Genomic DNA, 17,680 nt, shown 5'->3' with positions numbered 1-17,680 from the left:
ACATGGGCCCATCGATGCACCAAGGCACAAAATGAATAATTCAAACAAGAGACTGTTGTCAATGTTGAATTTTCTATTTCACTGGGAAATGCATTGGTGCATTTAACAGATAATGCGGGGGGGGGGTGCAGGTGGGTTGCATTCCCAGAATCCAGAAGTAGGTTCTTTGGAGTTGTGTGTGTGTGTGTGTGGGTGTGGAACCTTGCCAGGGGTGGTGTTAGAGGCAGATATGTTATGAACTTTTAAGAGACTGGATGAAAGAAAAATGGAGGGCTAGGTGGGAGGGAAGTATTGGATTGATCTTGGACTAGGTTAAAAGGTTGGTACAACATCATGGGCCGAAGGGCCTGTACTGTAATGTTCTATGTCCTCTGTCTGGAGTGGGCATGCCAGACGAAGGATTCAGTTGTGGCTGCCAATCACTGGAATGGCAGTGAAATCTTATTGCCCCACAGTATTGAGTGAGTAAATAATATTAAAAAATAATTTATTTTGCATTTTACGTCTATCAGCTCCCCTCATGCACTCATTCCATAAGAACAAATTTTATTGTCTCAACTTTTTCCTGTAGCTCTGCAAATACAGAAAGAAAAATAATAAATAAGCAATAAGTATCAAGAACATGAGAGGAAGAGTCCTTGAAAGTGAGTCCAAGGTTGTGGGAATTATTTCAATGATGGGGCAAGTGAAGTTATCCCATCTGGTTCAAGAACCTATGGTAGAGGGGTGGTAACTATCTCTGAACCTGGTGATGAGTCCTATAGATCACTTTATCCAACTTTTCGCTTGCCCAACACTGCATTACAGTTCATACACAAAATGGGTGCAGATATTTTTGATTATCACTTTAATTTAGCCACTATTAACATTATTCAGTAGTTTGTTCATCAAAATCCCTTGTAACATGAGCAGCTGTTTTGTAGATTTTCTTGTCTGAATACCTAGGCTTTAATTGACTTGAAATATTTTATATACTTCTGCCTGTTCATGGATTAACTTTTTCCAAAGAAAAAGTAAATCGCCATTGTTGTTGCAGAGTATTACTTGAGTGGTATGTATGATTGCATCTCTTTTGTGGATCCTGTGAATGTAATAACCTTGTAATAACCTTATAGCTCTGACTGTTTTTAGGTGAATTGGTTCCTGTTGCATGTGAGAGATTCATCACTGTATGGCTGTAGATCTGAAGTGAGTTGCTTGGGGCTTGTATAAATATTTTGAATTATTCAAAATATTGCCATTATTTTACAGTTCATATAATTTAAATATAAATCATAATTATAATTGTAGAATGCAGGTGCATTTCTGTCAAGGGTTGATGGCAGCTGGAAGGAGGAGAGGAAACCAAGATCATAACATTTTGGACAAATAATGGAGGCTGGGCAGTTTGCAATAAATCCAGGTTAGCCATTTCTTGGTTTCCTCTCCTCCTTCCAGCTGCCATCAACCCTTGACAGAAATGCACCTGCATGCTACAATTATAATTATGATTTATATTTAAATTATATGAGCTGTAAAATAATGGCAATAATGCCAAATTAACTCCACTGTGATTCAATGTTGTAAGAAAATAAAATGTGAAAACTTCCAAAGGGGATGAATACTTTTTATTGGCACTGTAAGGCATTATACACAGTTCAGTCAAGTTGGAGCAACTAAAATCTGAAGTGTCGGGTTTAGTGTGGAGACTTCAGCAGTCCAGGAGGGATTTGTAAGGTTATGAAGGGGAGAAGCCATTGTAAATGTGCTGGTGCCGGTACGAATATGTATCTGGAAGGGTGGTAAAATTAATGCCCAATGTTCCTATAAAAAACATATATATATCACTGGTGCAGCCATTTGGTTTTAGAAGTCACATAATTAAATGGAATGGGGATCACCTGTGTACAGTCAAGGTGTTTCAATTGATTATAGTAAAAGTACACCTGTAAGCACAAGTCAGGAGATGAATACAAGAACATTTCCAAGTCACTGAATATCCCTTGGAGTAGAGTTAAGAAATCATCAAAAAATAGAAAGTATATGGCAGAGCTGTAAATCTGCCTAGAGCAGGCCTCAAAAACAACTGACTTCCCCAAATCACTGTACTTTTTTTTCTTGTTTTCACCATTTTGATGTCATCCTTAACATTTACCCATGCCCCCCTCTTTCTCTCCCCCCCCCCCCACCATTTACCCCTTGCACATCTCTTCTGTAAAGCTTATTTGGTTATGAGATCCATCAGTTACAGTTGCAAGAAAATGTTTGAGAGCTGTTTGCAATTGCCTGGTTTTCTGAATGTGGTCTGATCTTCATCTAAGTCACAATAATAGACAAATGCTAGTTTAGACAAATTATAACACAAACACTTGTACTTATTGTTAATACTGAGTACACGATGTTTATATATAAAAAAAAAATCAGTCTAAGTTCAAATATGTATGGGAACCTCAGGAGGTGATGCCTTCTACAAAAGCTCTTTTGAGTCAGGTGGTCCAATCAATGAGATGAGATTGGAGGTGTGGGTTGTAGGGGAGCCCTGCTCTATAAACACGCAGTCAGGTTACTGGCAGAGCCTGCTTTTCTCAAGAAAGATCCATTTATGTGCACCATGCCTCAATCAAAGCAACTTTCAGATGACCTTAGAAGAAGAATTGTAGAGGTGTATGAAGCTGGGAAAGGCATTTCTAAAGACCTGAGTGTTCGTCAGTCCACGGTAAGAGAAACTCTACAAGTGGAGGTAATTCAGTACTGTTGCTACTCTCCCTAGGAGTGGATATCTTGCAAAGATCACACCAGGAACACAACGTGCAGTGCTGAAGAAGGTGAAAAAGAACCCAAGCTTAACAGCAAAAGACCACCTGGATGATCCACAACGTTTCTGGGACAATGTTCTGTGAACAGATGAGATAAAAGTTGAATTTTTTGGCAGCAATGCACTCCGCTATGTTTAGAGGAAAAGGGACACTGCTCACCAACACTAAAACCTCATCCCAACTGTGAAACATGGTGGAAGGAGCATTATGGTTTGGAGCTACTTGCTGTCTCCGGGCCTGGACAGCTTGCAGTCGTTAAGGGAACAATGAATTCAAAATTTTATCTAGATATTTTACAGGAGAATATCAAGGTAGCAGTCTGCTGGCTGAAGCTTTATAGAAGTTGGATGCTGCAACAAGGCAATAATCCAAAACCCAAGAGTAAATCAACAACAGAATGGTTTAAAAAGAAAATTTGTGTTTTGGAATGGCCAAGTCAGAGTCCAGACCTTAACCCAATTCAGGTGCTGTGGCGTTGAGCTAAAGAGGGATGATCATGCAAGGTATCCCAGAAATATTGATGAACTGAGACAGTTTTGTATGGAGGAATGGTTTAAAATTCCTGCTCGCCATTGTGCAAGTCTGATCAGCAGCTACAGGAAACATTTGTTGGAAGTTGTTGCTACTAAAGGAGGTTCTATCAGTTAATTAATACAAGGGTTCTCACTGCATTGTGATATGCAAGGAGAAAATTGATGAGCTTCTGATTCAGAGTTAGTTCAGAGTTCTGCTGACATTGCTGTCAGTGTGTTCTTTAGACTATGGGCAAACCTTTCCACCAAGCCATTTGCAGCTGCGTGGTGTGGTGCAGATCTAATGTCATATTCCATTCATTTTCATGAATGACTGAAACTGTTCTGCAGCAAAATGTAGTCCATTGAATTGACTTTAATACTTATTCAATTGACTTGTCACTGACTAAGTGTTCTGGAATACCAGTCCTTGAGAAGAGGCTTCTCAACACAAGTGTGCAAGGCTGTAGTGGATGCTACAGTGTGTTCAATAAAGAATCAAAATTGGTTTGATATCATCAGCATAAGTCATGAAATTTGTTACCTTAGTGGGAGCAGTGCATTGCAATGCATGATAATATAGAAGAATAAAAATAAGTAAAAAAAATGCAAAAACAGAAATAATATTTTTTTAAAAAGTGAAGTAATGTTCATGGGTTCAGAGGAAAATGTGAATATTAGCTGTTAAAGAGTACTGAATACTTATGTGACAATTTATAAAAGTAAACTATAATGGTAAAAGTTACTCTTGTAAGTTCGGTTCCGATTCCCATTCCCGTTCTGACATGTCAGCCCATAGCCATCTCTTGTGCCAAATGAGGCCATCCTCAGGATGGAGGAGAAACATCTTGTATTCTGTCAAGATTGCCTCCAACCTTGTGGTATGAATATCAATTTCTCCTTCCAACTAAAACAAAAATTCCCTCTCCCCTTCTGCGCCTTCTGTTCCCCACTCTGGCCTCTTAAGTCTCCTCACTTGCCTTGCCTATCGCCTCCCCGTGGTGCCCCCCCCCCGCACTCCTTCCCTTTTCCTTTCTATCATTAATGTGCGTGCATGTGCGATGCAGCAGTGCGTTTCAGTAGCTCCGTGTGTTTGCTGCCTTAACGATATTTAATGTTTCTTTAGTTTTTGTACTGGTGAGCAATACTGCAAAATAACAATGGACATTAATCTGTTTTAAGAACATTTTCACCATCCTTCTGGCTCTCAGGATACTTTATTTCATTGAGCGCTGTGACTACAGTAGGTGAGGCAGACCTGTGTATACGAGGGAGCAGCTACTAGCAGCTGGGAAGCAAACTTTGTTTGCCCAGCAGAAGTTCGATATTCTGGACGAGTGGAAATGGAGATACTGTACTGAGGCTGCAGATTCAGATAAAAAGTGGCACAAGAGGTAGAGATATAAACCATATCTTCCATCTATCATTATGGGGAACGTAAGATAGCTAGCAAATAAAATGGAGGAGCTAGCAGTACTCGTGAGGGCAGAGAATGAATATCTGGAATGCAGTTATATGTTTCACCAAGACATGATTTGCTCATGTAACCCTGGATTCCAATGCTACTGTAAATGGATTTGCAACGACATGAGCAAATAAGAGTTAATCTACAGTGGAAGGAAGGAAGAGAGGTGGGTTTGCTGTGCTTGTGAACAACAGATGGTGTAATCCCAGTCATATTTCTGTAAAAGAACGAGCCTACAGTCCATCGAACTGCTTATTGAGAGTTTGTGTCTGTTTTACCCATTGCGAGTTCAGCTGTGCCATATTGCTCGTTGTTTACATTCTGCCTCCCTGACACAGTCCCAATGTTGCGTGTGACGTCATACACACTACCATCGTGAGACTCCAGACTCCACCTCCCAATATGTTCATTGCAGTATCGGCAGACTTCAACCACATTTCTCTCTCGACAACCCTACCCATCTTCAATCAGTTTGTCAATTGTCATACAATAGAAAATAAAATACTGGATCTCCCTGTATGCAAATATTAAAGATGCATACAACTCCACAGCTCTTCTCCTCCCCCCCCCCCCCCCCCCCCCACAACTTGGAAGATCAGATCACAACCTGGGTCACCTCATGTCCTTGTATAAGCCCAAAGTACAGCAACAGCTAGCTACCACTAAGATGGTAAAGAAATGGTGTCCAAAGGCCATCGAGGCCTTGATGGGCTGCTTTGAGGTTACTGACTGGAATGTGCTTAGTGAGCCATATGGGGAGGGTATTAATGAACTTACTGATTGCTTCACTGACTACATTAACTTCTGTGTGGACATTATAATACCTTCAAGGACACCACAATACCAACAACAAGCCTTGGGTCACCAGTGATCTAAAGGCTCTTCTCAACTACGAAGAGAGAGCCTTTAGATTAGGAGACAATGAGCAATTAAAATGTGTGCAGAGGGAGCAAAAGACGAAGATCAAAGTGGCTAAAGAGGAATACAGGAGAGAGCTGGAGAACAAGCTTGGAAGGTGTGGAGAGGCATGAAGATCATTGGCTTCAATCAGCCTAGCTATAGAGCCTTGGAATGCAGCCTGAATGGGCTAATGAGTTATCATGTCAGTGGTTGCTCTTCCAGCCCTAAAGCCACATTGGCTTTCAGGAAGCACATCTTCTGAGATGATCTTGAGTTGGTTGAGCAGTATTTTCACCGTAATCTTGCCAGCTGTGGACAGAAGTTTCCACAAACACTACGGTTGCCTTTCTTCTTGTAGATGGTGACTATCAGTGCATCTTTGAAGTCATGAGGGAGACATTGACTCTGCCAACAAGCATTATATAAGTTCAACAGTTCAGTCTTCAGAGCAGGACCACCTTGCTTCAGTACATCTGATGGAATGCCGTCTTGCCCAGGTGCTTTACCACTTCTGGTATCTTTTAAAGCCTAATTAAGTTCTGTCATAGTGATGAGTCCATATAGCTCTTCTCTTACTGGTCTAGTTGTGAGCCTTTCACATACATTGCGGTCAGCCACACCTTGTTGGTTTAGAAGGTTACAGAAGTGTTTCTTCATCGCTCAATGATGTCTTTCCTGTCAGTGCATAGCTTGCTCCCGTCTGCAGTTTTTACTGGGGCCACTGTATTGCTGCTTGCACCATAGATAGCTTTCAGTCCTGAGAAGAGCCTGTGGTAGTCATTCCTGTCTGACATTTGAACTCCCTTTGAACTTTGGCTTTCACGGCCTTAAATGTTGCTTTGCTTCTTTCAGAGTTCTCTTTCAAGTGACACATGTAAAGCCTTTGTTTCATCTTCAACAGTTCTTGAATTGAATCATTTTGTCCTTGAAACCAGTCAGGAGTTTTTCTCTTAGGGTGACCAAGCACCGCACTTGCAGTTGAATGGATGGTTTTCTTGAGCTGCTTCCAGCATTCTTCAATATTGGTTGGGTCATTGAGAGGGTCTTTGTCGTCTTGGAAATAATGGACCATAATTTGGACAAAGATGTATACATCAGGACTCGTTCAAATGGAAAATTGTTCAACCTGTCAAGACTCAAAGCCTCAACCAAACCAAGAGAGATATGTGTCAGAGAGCTTCTGTATGCAGACGACTCAGCCCTGGTTGCTACTGATGTTAATGTGATTCAAGAAATTGTAGACCACTTCTTGTTTGCTGCCACTCTTTTTGGCCTAAGAATCAATGTCTCCAGAACTGAACTTCTGTACCACCCTCCTCCTCTGTGTAGTCCCAGTGAGACCCAACCACCAGTCATATCGGTCAATGGGGTAGCACTGAAATGTTCTGACTCTTTCACATACTTAGGAAGCGCTGTGACCGTGACCAACACCAACTCATCAGATCTGGAAGTTGAGAGGAGAATTCAATCAGCTACAGAAGTCTTTGGTGCTTTGCGAAAGCAACTTTGGTCTCGTCATGACATTAAAATGGCAACCAAGGTCAAAGTGTATAACATAGATGTTTTACCATCTCTGCTTTATTCAACTGAAATGATGACATTGTATCGGAAGCACATCAAGAAATTGACCAAGACACAACACAGGCATTTATACCAAATATTACACATCAAGTGGCAAGAGAGGGTACCAGATGTGGAGGTGCTCAAACGTGCTGGGACAGTCAGCGTAGAATCGCTCATTACAGCTTCTCAGCTGCGCTGGACTGGTCAAGTCACAAGAATGAGCAATGTTCGCTTACCCAAAGCTGTTTTCTGTGGTGAGCTACATGAAGGAGCGAGGAAGCATGGTGGTCAGAAGCTGCTCTACAAAGATGTGCTCAAGTACCAAATGAAGCACACTGACATGAATGTCAACACCTGGGAGGAAGATGCTTTGGACAGAAGAAGTTGGCACGACATTGTCAAGAAGTCAATCCCAGCTATCGAGGAGAAAAGGCAGAAGAAATATGAAGCAGGTCATGAACGCAGACATTCGGTGCTAGACCAGTCAAATCACAAATGCAACCGATGTGGGAGACAGTGCTGATCCAATGCTGGTCTTGTGGCCTATAAACGTGCCTGCAGAGACTAAACTCTCAGCACAGTCAACATTGAAATCAATGGACAGCGAAAGAAGAAGGAATAAGTTAACCAGTTCTTCAAGAGGTTTGACGATTGCTCTCCTGTTCACACCCCCTTAGCACACTACTTTAGTTGCAGAATCACCCAGTGCTTCCCCTCCTCCCTCCTCCAGTTTAACGTGTGGATGAACAACACAGGCTACCACTGTCTACATCCCTTCCTTGCCCTGTACCTACCATCCACACCTCCACATTGTTATCGTCCCAATCTTCAGCTCCCCCAGCCCACACCTTCCATCAACTCCTCAGTCATCATAGACTCACCTTCACTATTAAGCAGGTGAGAAAGGCTGTGGGGAAACTCATACAGCAAAGCATTGGGAGTGGATGGTTTGAGCCCCAAGGTCCTGAAGGAGTGTGCTGAGCAGTGCATTTCCAGTCTGAGTCTCAGCCTGGAAAGGGTCTACAGTCAGGTGTGGAAAACATCATGTGTGGTCCCAGTACCCAAGAAGGGCCAACCGAAAGTCTTGAATGACTACCGTCCAGTGGCCTTGACCTCTCATCATGAATCATGAGAGGTTAGTCCTGGTTCACCTCCAACCTCTGGTCAGATCAGACCTCGATCCCCTGCAGTTTGCCTACCAGGAGCACATTGGAGTTGACAGTACTGTCACCTACCTGCTGTATTAAGCCTACTCCCGTTTGGATAAGCAGGGCAGCACAGTGAGGATCATGTTTTTTGATTTCTCAAGTGCTTTCAATACCATACAACCCTCATGGCTGGGGGAAAAGGCTAAGATAACTACGCTGTTCCAAAAAGTGTGATGTGAGATTGTTCTTACCCTCAGCCATTACGCTCTATAATGAGTTAATCTATAGCTGGGGAAGTGATGACCCCCCCCCCCCCCCCGTTAGACTGTGGTAACTTAATTTTTATTTTTCTTCTTATTCTAAATTATTTATGTATGTGCACTTACAATGCTACTGTGACATTGTAATTTCTTTTGGGATCAATAAAGTATCTATCTATGGTCCACTCTCCTCTCCAATTCCTTCTCCAGCCCTTTACCTTTCCCATCTACCTGGCTTCACCTATCACCTAGCTATCCTTCTTCCCCTCCCCCCCCCCCCCCAAATCTTTTTATTCTGACATCTTCCCCCTTCCTTTCCAACCCAAGGTTCTCGACCCAAAACATTGAATGTTTATTCATTTCCTTAGATACTGCCTGACCTGAGTTCCGCCAGCATTTTGTGGGTGTTGCTTTGAAATTAGGTTCAATGTTTGATTTCTTTTATAATCTGAAATGCAACACATCTTACTGAAGGATGATATAAATATTTTTAGCAAATGCAAAGCTGATGAGGAAGGCTGAAGGTGTACATTGGTTTGTTTGCTGTGCTTATTCATATGATACAATTCATAACCTGCCACAATATTAGGGTGACGATATTTTTGAATGTTCCACAAAAGTGTACTAATCTCAACTTCTCCACATAGTCAAAGGCTACAGAACTACTGCCTGCAGCTTCTCCAGGGTATGATAGTTGATTTTAAAGCACATCTCCTCAGGAGTCTGGTTTCCTCCTTCCCTCCTCAGTTACTCAAATGTGGAACTAATTTTACAAAGTGGAGTTTGAGGATGAGATTGAAAGAACCATCTAGATCAAAATAACAAATGAAATGAGAATGTGTATGTTCAAGTTTACTGGTTTTTATATATTTGTGTATGTATTTACAGGTAAGACAGACAACCAATCAGATTGTTATGAACTGTGCTGACATAGACATCATTACAGCATCGTATGTTCCACAAGGTGGTGAAGGTAAGATTTTTTTATTTCAATCAATGTGCCATAGGTACAACGCATCCATTGGATGTGCAAAATGTGCTCAACTCTGACATTTGTCTATGCATTTTCAATAAAGATGACCTTAAAAAATTTGAAATAACTACTATTCAGGATCTTGTTTTGCTATTACTTAGTATTTTCTATACTCTTCACGTTTGATGCCCAGTATCTTGTTGAATGTAACGTGATCTCACTGCTTTCAGAATTGTGTGCAGCTGCAATGGGATACTAGTACTGATCAGCTAGGTTAGAGAAACAAACTTTGATTTCTTAGACTTTCCATAACTGTTTTACTAGTAACTGTTTATTTTTTTCAGTAGCCATTTCTCAATATGAGACACAGGAGTAGAATTAGACCATTTGATCCATTTGAATCTGCTCTGCCATTTCATCATGGCTGATCCTGGATTCCACTCGACCCTATACACCTGCCTTCTCGCCATATCCTTTGATGCCCTGACCAATCAAGAAACAATCAACTTCTGCCTTAAATATATCCACGGATTTGGCTTTCACCGCACTCTGTGGCAGAGCATTCCACAGATTCACTACTCTCTTACCTCTATTCTAAAAGGTTGCCCCTTAATTTTGAGGCTGTGCCCTCTAGTTCTGGATACCCCCAACATAGGAAACATCCTCTCCACATCCACTCTATCTAGTCCTTTCAACATTTGATAGGTTTCAATGAGATCTCCACACATTCTTCTCAGTTCCAGTGAGTACAGGCCTAGGGCTGCCAAATGCTCCTCATATGTTAACCCTTTCATTCCCGGAATCATCCTTGTGAACCACCTACGGACCCTCCAATAGCAACACATCCTTTCTGAGATACGGGGCCCAAAACCGTTGACACTACTGCAAGTGCGGCCTGACTAGTGTCTTAAAAAGGTTCAGCATTATCTCCTTGCTTCTATATTCTAATCCCCTTGAAATAAATGCCAACATTGCCTTTGCTTTCTTGACCACAGACTCAGCCTGTAAATTAACCTTACGGGAGTCTTGCATGAGGACTCCCAAGTCCCTCTGCACCTCTGATGTTTGAACCTTCTCCCTATTTAGTCTGCACTATTGTTCCTTTTACCAAAATGCATTATTGTACATTTCCCAACATTATTCCATCTGCCACTTTTTTGCCCATTCTTCCAATTTGCCTAAGTCCTGCTGCAATCGTATTGCTTCCTCAGCACTATCTCTCCACCTATCTTCATATCATCTGCAAATTTTGCCACAAAGCCATCAATTCCATTATCCAAATCATTGACGAACAATGTTAAAAACTAGCAGTCCCAATACTGACCCCAAGGAACACCACTCGTCACTGGCAGCCAACCAGAAAAGATTCCTTTTATTCCCACACTCTGCTTCTTGTCTGTTCGCCATTCTTCTGTCCGTTCCAGTATCTTTCCAGTAACGCCATAGGATTTTATCTTGTGTGGCACCTTATCAAATACCTTCTGAAAATCCAAGTAAATGACATCCACTACCTCTCTTTTGTCTACCCTGCTTGTTACTTCCTTGAAGAACTCTAACAGATATGCCAGGCAAGATTTCCCTTTACAGAAACCATGCTGACTTTGACTTATTTTATCATTAGTCTCTAAGTACCCCAAAATCTCATCCTTAATAATAGGCTCCAAAACTTTCCCAACCACTGAGGTTAGGCTAACTGGCCTGTAACTTCATTTCTTTTGTGTTGCTCCCTTCTTAAAGAGTGGAGTGACATTTGCAATCTTCCAGTCCTCTGTGAACCTTCCATGCCCCGACTAATCAAGAACCTATCAGCCCTCCGCCTTAAATACACCTGGTGACCTGACTTCCACAACTACCTGTGGCAACAAATTCCACAGATTCGTTATTCTCTGATGGGGGAAAAAAAATCCTCCTCAGTATTTGACCAGTCCTAAGCATCGCTGTTTAAGTCTCACTTCCTAAATTTGCCCATTCAAAGTACATTTATCAAAGTATGTATACAGAATAAAGCTCTGAGATTCGTCCTCCCGCAGGCAACCATAAAACAAAAACACTGTGGAACCAGTTCACGAAAACATCAGACACCGAACGCACAAAAAAAGAACAAATTGTGCAAACAGTGATCAAACAACACGTAGAATATCAAACATCAGATCAGCAGTACAGTTCAGTGCCATGCTGCTAGCCAATGCAGATTGCAGAGTTATTCTTCACCAAAGAGCTTCAGTCCGCATCAATCAAACCCGGATTCACACAGTGTAATGCGGATTAGAACTCCCTAGATGACCTGTGAATTTTTGTAAATAATGTAGAGGAAGTGACATACTTTGTACTCCTAATTTATCCAATCTGACAGTGCGGGTGATTTGAAAGCTGCAAATTGAGCTTAAGAAGTGGATTGTTGAAACCATTCAATTGGTTGACAGCATTAGCATCTTCATCCATAAAGAGTGGATTTCTGGTAGCATATTATGGAACTATACACTTGAGCTGTTTGCCTTCTGAAGGAAACAATAGACAATAGCAACATTGTGACAAATCTCCGACAATGGATGACTTTTTCACATGTCTGACCCCCCTCCCCCAGCTTATTTAGCTTATTTGTTTTAAAAGTAATGATTCTGTAGAAAACAAAACCAAACCCTTAATAATTATTAATGGTGAGTGGGAGCTAGAAATATTTTAGCTGCAGGGTTGCTCTCTGGATGTGATTCTTAAATGGAAGATTTGGTTGATTCTAGTGAACTTTGGGGCAGTGATGAACCAGTGTTGGTATTTTATTGCATTGGATAATAGTACATGATCTCATCTTCACTGTTGCTATTGTAGTGCATTAGAGCATGTGGCAGCAGTTTCTTGGCAAACACTAAAGCTACCCACTGGTTTTCAAATGGATTTGTTTTCCAACGGTAATGATTATTTATAGAGTAGGTATTTTAGCACATGATTTTCTTTGTACCACCCTGCCCCTGACCATTACTTTCGTATAATATCTACCAAGCTAGTATTTTTTGTCAAAGAGTAGCATTCTAAGCAAGGTGTTGATCTGTAAACTTTGGTGACGAGACATTTTTTCTCAGAAATAAAACACTAGGTGCTGCAGCTACTTAACAGTTTGTGCTGCATCTGTGAAGAGAGAAAAGTTAATGGTTTTGGTGCCAATTGCCAGAGTAAATTCAGCATATAGGAGGGAGATTGAAAATCTGGCTGAGTGGTGCCTTAACAATAACCTCTTGCTCAATGTCAGCAAGACCAAGGAGCTGAATATTGACTTAGAACCATAGAAACTACAGCACAGAAACAGGCCTTTTGGCCCTTCTTGGCTGTGCCGAACCATTTTCTGCCTAGTCCCACTGACCACACGGACCATATCCGTCCATACACCTCCCATCCATCTATCTGTCCAATTTATTCTTAAATGTTAAAAAAGAACCCGCATTTACCACCTCGTCTGGCAGCTCATTCCATACTCCCACCACTCTCTGTGTGAAGAAGCCCCCCCTAATGTTCCCTTTAAACTTTCCCCCCTCACCCTTAACCCATGTCCTCTGGTTTTTTTCTCCCCTTGCCTCAGTGGAAAAAGCCTGCTTGCATTCACTCTATCTATACCCATCATAATTTTATATACCTCTATCAAATCTCCCCTCATTCTTCTACGCTCCAGGGAATAAAGTCCCAACCTATTCAACCTTTCTCTGTAACTGAGTTTCTCAAGTCCGGGCAACATCCTTGTAAACCTTCTCTGCACTCTTTCAACCTTCTATCCTTCCTGTAATTTGGTGACCAAAACTGAACACAGTACTCGAGATTCGGCCTCACCAATGCCTTATACAACCTCATCATAACATTCCAGCTCTTATACTCAATACTTTGATTAATAAAGGCCAATGTACCAAAAGCTCTCTTTACGACCCTATCTACCTGTGACGCCACTTTTAGGGAATTTTGTATCTGTATTCCCAGATCCTTCTGTTCCACTGCACTCCTCAGTGCCTTACCATTAACCCTGTATGTTCTACCTTGGTTTGTCCTTGCAACGTGCAATACCTCACACTTGTCTGTATTAAACTCCATCTGCTATTTTTCAGCCCATTTTTCCAGCTGGTCCAAGTCCCTCTGCAGGCTCTGAAAACCTTCCTCACTGTCTACTACACCTCCAATCTTTGTATCATCAGCAAATTTGCTGATCCAATTTACCACATTATCATCCAGATCATTGATATAGATGACAAATAACAATGGACCCAGCACTGATCCCTGTGGCACACCACTAGTCACAGGCCTCCACTCGGAGAAGCAATTCTCTACTACTACTCTTTGGCTTCTTCCATTGAGCCAATGTCTAATCCAATTTACCACCTCTCCATGTATACCTAGCGACTGAATTTTCCTAACTAACCTCCCATGCGGGACCTTGTCAAAGGCCTTACTGAAGTCCATGTAGACAATATCCACTGCCTTCCCTTCATCCACTTTCCTGGTAACCTCCTCGAAAAACTCCAATAGGTTGGTCAAACATGACCTACCACGCACAAAGCCATGTTGACTCTCCCTAATAAGTCCCTGTCTATCCAGATGCTTGTAGATTCTGTCTCTTAGTACTCCCTCCAATAACTTACCTACTACCGACGTTAAACTTACTGGCCTGTAGTTTCCCGGATTACTTTTCTATCCTTTTTTAAACAACGGAACAACATGAGCCACTCTCCAATCCTCCAGCACCTCACCTGTAGACAGCGACATTTTAAATATTTCTGCCAGGGCCCCTGCAATTTCAACACTAGTCTCCTTCAAGGTCTGAGGGAACACCCTGTCAGGTCCCGGGGATTTATCCACTGTAATTTTCCTCAAGACAGCAAGGACCTCCTCCTTTTTGATCTGTACAATTTCCATGATCTCACTACTTGTTTCCCTTAATTCCATAGACTTCATGCCAGTTTCCTTAGTAAATACAGACGCAAAAAACCTATTTAAGATCTCCCCCATTTTCTTTGGTTCCGCTCATAGCCGACCACTCTGATCTTCAAGAGGACCAATTTTATCCCTTCAAAACCTTTTGCTCTTAATATACCTGTAAAAGCTCTTGGGATTATCCTTCACTTTGACTGCCAAGGCAACCTCATGTCTTCTTTTAGCCCTCCTGAATTCTTTCTTAAGTATTTTCTTGCACTTCTTATACTCCTCAAGCACCTTATTTACTCCCTGTTTCCTATACATGTCATACAACTCCCTCTTCTTCTTTATCAGAGATGCAATATCCCTTGAGAACCAAGGTTCCTTATTCCTATTCACTTTGCCTTTAATCCTGACAGGAACATACAAACTCTGCACTCTCAAAATTTCTCCTTTGAAGGCTTCCCACCTACCGATCACATCCTTGCCAATCCACGCTTTTTAGATCCTTTCTCATTTCTTCAAATTTGGCCTTCTTCCAGTTAAGAACCTCAACCCTAGGACCAGATCTATCCTTGTCCATGATCAAGTTGAAACTAATGGTGTTATGATCACTGGAACCAAAGTGCTCCCCTACACAGACTTCTGTCACTTGTCCTAACTCGTTTCCTAACAGGAGATCCAATATTGCATCCCCTCCAGTTGGTCCCTCTATATATTGATTTAGAAAACTTTCCTGAACACACTTTACAAACTCTAAACCATCTAGACCCCTAACAGTATGGGAGTCCCAATCAATATATGGAAAATTAAAATCCCCTACCACCACAACTTTGTTTCCTGCAGTTGCCTGCTATCTCTCTGCGGATTTGCTCTTCCAATTCTTGTTGACTATTGGGCAGTCTGTAATACAATCCCACTAATGTGGCCATACCTTTCCTGTTTCTCAGCTCCACCCATAAGGACTCAGTAGACAAGCCCTCTAATCTGTCCTGCCTGAGCACTGCTGTAATATTTTCCCTAACAAGCAATGCTACTCCCCCACCTTTCATTCCTCCGCCTGGATCACATCTGAAACATCGGAACCCTGGAATATTAAGCTGCCAGTCCTGCCCCTCCTGTAGCCAAGTTTCACTAATTGCTATAACGTCATAATTCCACGTGTCAATCCACGCCCTCAACTCATCCGCCTTCCCCGCAATACTCCTAGCATTGAAATACATACACCTCAGAAGATTTTTACCACCACTCACAACCTTTCTATTAGCGGATTTGCTTGAACTTTTAACATCATTTATTTTCACCCCAGCCACACTGTCAGCTCTGGCACTCTGGTTCCCATCCCCCTGCAAATCTAGTTTAAAGCCTCCCCAATAGCACTAACAAACCTCCCTGAAAGGATATTGGTCCCCCTGTAGTTCAAGTATAACCCGTCTCTCTTGTACAGGTCCCAATGATCCTGAAATCTGAAACCCTGCTCCCTACACCAGTTCCTCAGCCACTTGTTCATCCTCCAGAGCATCCTATTCCTACCCTCACTGGCATGTAGCACAGGTAGGAATCCTGAGATTACCACCCTCGAGGTCCTGCTTTTCAACTTCCTACCAAGCTCTCTATACTCACTCTCTAGGACCTCCTCACTCTTCCTTGCTATGTCATTGGTACCGATGTGCACCACGACATCTGGCTGATCACCCTCCCACTTCAGAATGTCATGCAATTGATCAGAGACATCCTTGACCCTGGCATCCGGGAGGCAACAAACCATCCTGGATTCTCTGTCACGACCACAGAACCTCCTATCTGCACCTCTAACTATCGAGTCCCCTATCACTACTGCTCTCCTCTTTTCCACCCTCCCTTCTGCACTGCAGAGCCAGACTCAGTGCCAGAGATCCGGCTACTGCAGCTTGTCCCAGGTAAGTCATCCCCCCCAACAGTATCCAATGCGGTATACTTGTTGTTGAGGGGAATGGCCACAGGGGAACCCTGCTCTGCCTGCCCGTTCCTCTTTCCTCGCCTGACAGTGACCCAATTTCCTGTTCTCTGCTCCTTTGGCGTAACTACCTCCCTGTAGCTACGATCTATAATCTCCTCATTCTCCCGAATGATCCGCAGGTCATCCAGCTCCTGCTCCAGTTCCCTAACGCGGTTTGTCAGGAGCTGCAGCTGGATGCACTTCTTGCAGGTGTGGTTGTCAGGGACACCGGAGGGCTCCCTGACTTCCCACATCCTGCAAGAGGAGCATTCCAACATCCTGCCTGGTATTCTCTCTACTCTAAAACAATCTGAACAAAAAAAAAAACTTACCAGAACCTACCTTGGCCTTTGCCTTTTCTCGCCGAAGCCTGTTTGAGCCAAAGCCGTCCCACTCTGACTCAGTCCACTCTGACGATGGCCGCTGTATATGGTGGTCTGCTTTTAAACCTTGGCATGCTACGTCACGCGCCTGCGCAGTGCAGACCCTTCTCCCCGAGCAGTGTTTTAAAAAAAAAACGACTTATTCTAGCCGAGCTCTTCCACTTCCTCCTTCAGCTGCTTGCTTCGAATGAAACAAGAACCGTTGAAAACATTCTCTTTTTAAACCACTTCAGGAGAAGGAAACCACAGGTCCAGCAACCAGTTCTCATCAGAGTTGAAGAGGGTCAGCAACCTTAAATTTCTCGGTGTTATTATTTTGGAGGACTTGTCCTGGGCCCAGTATGTAAGGGCAATTAGGAAGAAAGTATGGCAACGCCTCTACTTCCTTGGAATTTGTGAAGATTTGGCATGACATCTAAAACTTTGACGAACCTCTTTTGATGTGTGATGGAGAGTATATTGACTGCCTGCATCACAGCCTGGTATGGAAACACCAGTGCCCTTAAGCAGAAAATCCAACAAATGGTAGTGGATACGGTCCAGTCCATCATGGGTAAAGCCCTCCCCATCATTGAGTACGTCTACGTGGAATGCAGTTGCAGGAAAGCAGCATCCATCATCAGGGACCCCCACCACCCAGGACATGCTGTCTTCTCACTGCTACTGTCATGAAAAAGGTACAGGAGCCTCAAGACTCACATCACTAGGTTCAGGAACAGTCAAAACACCTCAAGCATCAGGCTGTTGAATCAAAGGGAATAACTTCGCTTGGCCCATCATTGAAATGTTCTCACAATCTATGGACTCACTTTC

General features: G+C 42.6%; 1 protein-coding gene across 2 annotated transcripts in view; it reads left to right on the top strand.

Annotated features, from left to right (window-relative positions):
* npepps (aminopeptidase puromycin sensitive) overlaps nucleotides 1-17,680 on the top strand; it is a 294,931-nt gene that overhangs the window by 59,182 nt on the left and 218,069 nt on the right. For both annotated transcript variants that reach the window (XR_011883929.1, XM_072249568.1), the window contains exon 2: nucleotides 9,532-9,616. Coding sequence is in view for 1 of the 2 variants with exons in the window: in XM_072249568.1 (XP_072105669.1) it covers nucleotides 9,532-9,616 (85 nt within the window). In the remaining variant the exon portion in view is untranslated. The remainder of the gene's footprint in view (nucleotides 1-9,531; nucleotides 9,617-17,680) is intronic.

The sequence above is a fragment of the Mobula birostris genome, chromosome X (assembly GCF_030028105.1).
Source record: "Mobula birostris isolate sMobBir1 chromosome X, sMobBir1.hap1, whole genome shotgun sequence".
Taxonomy (NCBI): domain Eukaryota; kingdom Metazoa; phylum Chordata; class Chondrichthyes; order Myliobatiformes; family Myliobatidae; genus Mobula; species Mobula birostris.
The sequence above is the reverse complement of the archived record's forward strand: the minus strand, read 5'-3'. Positions and strand labels throughout refer to the sequence as shown.